Source organism: Sinocyclocheilus rhinocerous, unplaced genomic scaffold (assembly GCF_001515625.1).
Source record: "Sinocyclocheilus rhinocerous isolate Xijiao unplaced genomic scaffold, SAMN03320098_v1.1 scaffold182, whole genome shotgun sequence".
NCBI classification, from domain to species: domain Eukaryota; kingdom Metazoa; phylum Chordata; class Actinopteri; order Cypriniformes; family Cyprinidae; genus Sinocyclocheilus; species Sinocyclocheilus rhinocerous.
In genome coordinates, this window is record NW_015655576.1 from 10,773 (window position 1) to 15,793 (window position 5,021).

General features: G+C 39.8%; 1 protein-coding gene across 1 annotated transcript in view; it reads right to left on the reverse strand.

Annotated features, from left to right (window-relative positions):
* Positions 1–769: 769 nt before the first annotated feature.
* Positions 770–5,021, reverse strand: part of LOC107718612 (cytochrome P450 2K1-like) — a 34,997-nt gene continuing 30,745 nt past the window's right edge. Inside the window, exons 9-10 of the mRNA XM_016525780.1 lie at positions 2,288–2,633; positions 770–1,159 (exon numbers count right to left, since the gene is read on the reverse strand). Of these exons, the coding sequence (XP_016381266.1) occupies positions 770–1,159; positions 2,288–2,633 (736 nt within the window). The remainder of the gene's footprint in view (positions 1,160–2,287; positions 2,634–5,021) is intronic.

The following is a 5,021-nucleotide window of genomic DNA, read 5'->3' on the forward strand; positions in this document are numbered from 1 at the left end:
TGAATCGTGACTATTCACAAGCTGTTTTATTTAGGGTAGGCTATAGGCTAATGCTTGGAAATGATGTTTAAAGTTTTCAAGTCCATTCATTATTTGTAGCACGCAAGCCACCCAGTAATCGCAGCTTTGTGCTTTGTTACTACAATAACAATTTGTAAATTTTATGATTAAATACAAACAATAAACGTCTTTTTACGCTCTTTAATTTGTAGTGAGATAATTCGCCTCAGTTCAAGCTGCATATGAACCAATGATATTTTCCTCTTTAATATTTGCAGCACAAAATAAACATGAATATTTGAATGCATGTTGGAAAAAAAAATCAGAACAATTTAATACAAACGAATGTCTCATGAATCGATCAATCAGAGTTTTAAAAAATTCAAAAGAATGACGGATGCCACAGACTTTTTTATTTTTTTTGGCGGAGTAGTCTATAGGTGGAATTTTCACATTAACTTCACGCAATGTAACATGATTTTATTATCGTGATTTTGACTTTATTCTTAAAATATTATGACGTTAATCTTATTTATTTAGTTTTTTAAACGTGGCACAAAAATGCTGCCATATAGGCTTCTGAATGCAAACACAATTTTGGCACAGCGGCCCAGAAACAAAAAAAAAAAAAAAAAAACAAAATAGTGAGGGTATATTTGAATTATTTGTTAATAAACTAATGTTTTCCGAGTCAATGTTGCAAAAATGAATTTGAGGAACCTGACTCGCCATCTCCTCATTTGACGTGCCTTTAGAGATAAATGCATCTTTACGGATTACACTTTTGACCAGTGGGGAAATACTGCTCCTCCAGTTCCTCTTCCTCCTCCACCGCTCTTGCCCATAGCTGATCAGACAAAGACCCCTTGCTTTCATGCCAAGACCTTAAGAGGTTAATGTGGAAGACTTGAGACTTTTTACGACGATCAGGCAAAGAGATCTCATAGTTGGTAGGGCTCACCTTCCGTCGTACCTCATATGGCCCTTGCCACTTGGCTAGCAACCCGGTGTCCGATGTCGGGAGAAGTAGCAAGACCTTCTGACCTGGGACCAATGTCCTCTTTCTAGATGACCGGTCATACCAAGTTTTTTGTCGTTGTTGTGCCTCAGCCATGTTAAACTGTACCATCTCGACCAGCAAGTCCATCTTTTCTCTCATCTTGATAACATAAGACAAAATGTTTGTTTGCTCTACCGGATTATCTCCTTCCCAGGCCTCCTTCAAGATATCTAATGGTCCTCGCACTTGGCGTCCATAAAGCAGCTCAAATGGTGAATAGCCTGTTGATGATTGGGGGACCTCTCGGTATGCAAAGAGAAGGTAAGGTAGCCAATGGTCCCAGTCAGACCCCGTTTCTGATACAAACTTACGCAGCATGGCTTTTAACGTTTGATTGAATCTTTCCACCATACCGTCGGTCTGAGGATGGTAAGGTGTGGTATGTATGGGGCGTATGCCTAGCATGGAGTAAACCTGTTTGATGTGTTTGGAAGTAAAATTGGTTCCTTGATCTGTAATTATCTCTCTGGGAATGCCTACACGTGAAAAGAGCTGAATAAGGGCATTGACAATTTGTCTGGTCTTAATGTTTCTGAGTGGGAATGCTTCCGGATATCTAGTAGCATAGTCAGCAACAACTAGAATATAACGGTTCCCTCCCTTACTCTTTTGCAGAGGGCCAACGATATCCATAGCAATCCGAGTAAAAGGAACATCAATGATAGGGAGACTGACTAAAGGCACTCTGTCACCTCTTTTAATTGGACTCGTTAACTGACATTCTGGACATGATCTACAGAAGTCTACCACATCCATATAAAGTCTTGGCCAATGAAATCTGCTTGCAATTCTAGCCAGTGTTTTTTGCTGTCCCAAATGACCTGCCCATGGCCCCGAATGGCCTAACTGCAACACTTGTTCCCTCATAGAAACCGGAACTACCAATCGTTCCCCCTCTGCACCCTGCCAGTATAACCTGTCATTTTTTACCACATACCGTTCCTTTTGTGACACCAATGTCTGAGGACTCTGACTAATAGCTTTCTCCAATAGTCATTGTAATGACTTGTCTTGCCTTTGTAACTCCACTATATTGTGTGGAATCTGCACAATATCATCAAAGCAGGGTTTAGTTAGCTCCTTACAAGTGTTTGTGCCCTCCATTTTCTTTTGCCATTTCTCACGTCTCGATTTCTTAATTTTAAGCTCTCCCGCAAAAGGTAAGCTCTGCAGCAACCGTTTAGTACCCTCTTCCTGTTTAGCTTGGGCTCTTGTGACTACCCTAACCTCAGCTAACTCCTTGTCACACTGCAAGAGGTCTACCAATATTGGTACATCTCTGCCTAAAATAACTGGATAGGGAGCCTGTTCCACAATACCAACCGACAAGACATATGACTGGTTTTCAATCTCAACCACAAGATCAGTTTCAGGATACTCTCTTACGTCGCCATGGATACAGCGAACCCTCAGCTTGCCCTGTATTAGACTGCTCTGCTCCCCCAAACATTCACTTCTGACAAGGGTTTGACTTGAGCCGGAATCAACCAGAGCCTTGAACCAATTACCCCCTATCTTTACCTTAACTACCGTATCCCTGTTCAATTCTACTTCATCAGAGCTAAGAGATGGTCTGGGCACATAACAAAGTCGGGTGTTAGTGACATTCTGTAAGGGGCAATCTATCTTCTTGTGACCCTGCTGGCCACATCCATGACATACCAAACTAGGTCTAATTTTCTGCTGTTTACTAGGGTTGCCAAGGGGTTTAGTTTGTGACACATGAGTATATGTGATAGAGTTGTTAATACCATCCGCAGGCTTACCCGCTGCACTGCTGTTATTGTTTCTCCAACGCCTTGGCTGGTATACTGATCGTCTTGCAGCCATGAAGGTTTCAGCCAACTCTGCTGCCTGTCTTGATGAAGTGGGGTTGTTCTGTTTTACCTACATTCTTGTGTCAGGATTAAGGAGTTTGAGGAACTGTTCTAAAACTATTTGGTCTCCAATTTCTTCCTTGGTTCGAAGCCTGGGATTCATCCATTTTTCATACAAGTCCTTCAGTCTCACCTGAAGCTCTTTTGGAGTCTAGTCCTCCTGGACACTAGGATCTGAATCTCTGACAATATGTTTCAGCATTAATTTCAAATTTGTCAAGGATAGCTTGCTTGACATAATTATAATCCAAGGACTCCTCAGGCTCCATGGCCACATAGGCTGCCCTCGCCTTGCCAGTAAGAAGAGGTAGAAGATGCAGTGCCCAATCCTGTCTGGGCCACCTGCATGCCTGAACAATTTGTTCAAATGTTGTTAGATAATGCTCTATATCCTCATCTTCAGTCCATGGCAGCATTCTTAGACTTTCATAAGTTGGCATTGAAGACCTATGGCGTTGTACTATACCATCCTGTATTGAAGCTGATGCAGATGCATTATCCTGGGCAGTCTGCCAGGTCTGTTGATGTGGATGAGGGACTGGAGGAGTGGTGTGGGCTGAAGCTAATGGTGAGGTGGCAGGTATTGTCAATCCTCCCCTTGACTGTTGCTCTTGCTTCTCCTGATGTACCTCAGACTGCAGCTGTATAAACTGATGATGCAATGTACGCCATCTGATATCGATAATAATAAATGTATCTTGAGCAGCAAATCAGCTTATTAGAAGGATTTCTGAAGGATCATGTGACACTAAAGACTGGAGTAATGATGCTGAAAATTCAGCTTTGATCACAGCAATCAATTACATGTTAACATATTTAAATTAAAAAAAACAGTTCTCTTGAATTGTAATATAATTTTACGTTTTTTTTGTTTTTTTTTTACAATAAATGGAGCTGTGGTGAGTATAAGAGACTTATTTCAAAAATGCAAAAAATGCAAAAAATCCTACTGACCACAGACAAAATTCAGCTTTGATCACAGCAATCAATTACATGTTAACATATTTAAATTAAAAAAACAGTTCTCTTGAATTGTAATATAATTTTACGTTTTATTTTATTTTTTTTTTTACAATAAATGGAGCTGTGGTGAGTATAAGAGACTTATTTCAAAAATGCAAAAAATCCTACTGACCCCAGACTTTTGAACAGTTGTGTAAATTACAGTTATGATGTTCTTCCCATTTCAGTAATACTGTGGCATATATAGTCCATTCCATAGAGACTTTGCCTGTTCCCTAAATACCGAGGACAAATAATATGTTTACTAAGGGATCTAGAATAAAATCGAAGCAAAAATTTAGGACTGTTCTAAGAGTATTTCACAAAGCGTTTCAGCGCTAAAATTAGCTCCTAAATCTGTGAAACGTTAGGAGTAGTGAAGAGGACTTCTAAGTCACTAAGACCAAATCTGAACTATCCTAAAAAGGCTGTTGCCAGCAATCTACCTCGGAATATAAACATTTTAGAAACATTTGACGATAATGAGCTTTTAAAAAGGTATCGGCTTTGGTTTGGAGGTTATTCCAACTACAAATTTTTGATTATATCCTTAATATTAGCTGTTCTCACGTCCAGTTTGGTTTTCTTTTATGTTTGCATGTCTTACTATCAGCCATGATTATTCTACTCTGCTAATTAAAAGGCTGTTTATATGCATATATTACCAAAATTGTATTAGTCGCAGAAAAAAAAAAAGTGCGCAGTTCACGTGTTTTTGCGGAGTGTGGAAGCGCGCTTGGGCTACTGCATGACAGATGGAGGCGCCGGTGCGATCATTTGCTCTTAAAATACTTCATCATTTTTGGTCAAAAATACTTCGTCATATTCTCAGATTATGTAATCCGTATGAAACATGCATAGCTACAGGCACATACTGCGGAGATGACGAGTCAGTGTCGCCGACTTCATCTCTTAAACCGAAAACAGAAAGCACTAGTTTATAAAATTATTAAAACGTTAATGCAGTGTACTTGCTGTTTTAACCTAACACATTCATAATAATTATATTTGCCGGTGCGCTGTGGCAAGCCTTTTTTGCGTGCGCTTGAGCACTTATTAGGCTATGTAGGCAATTAAAGGCT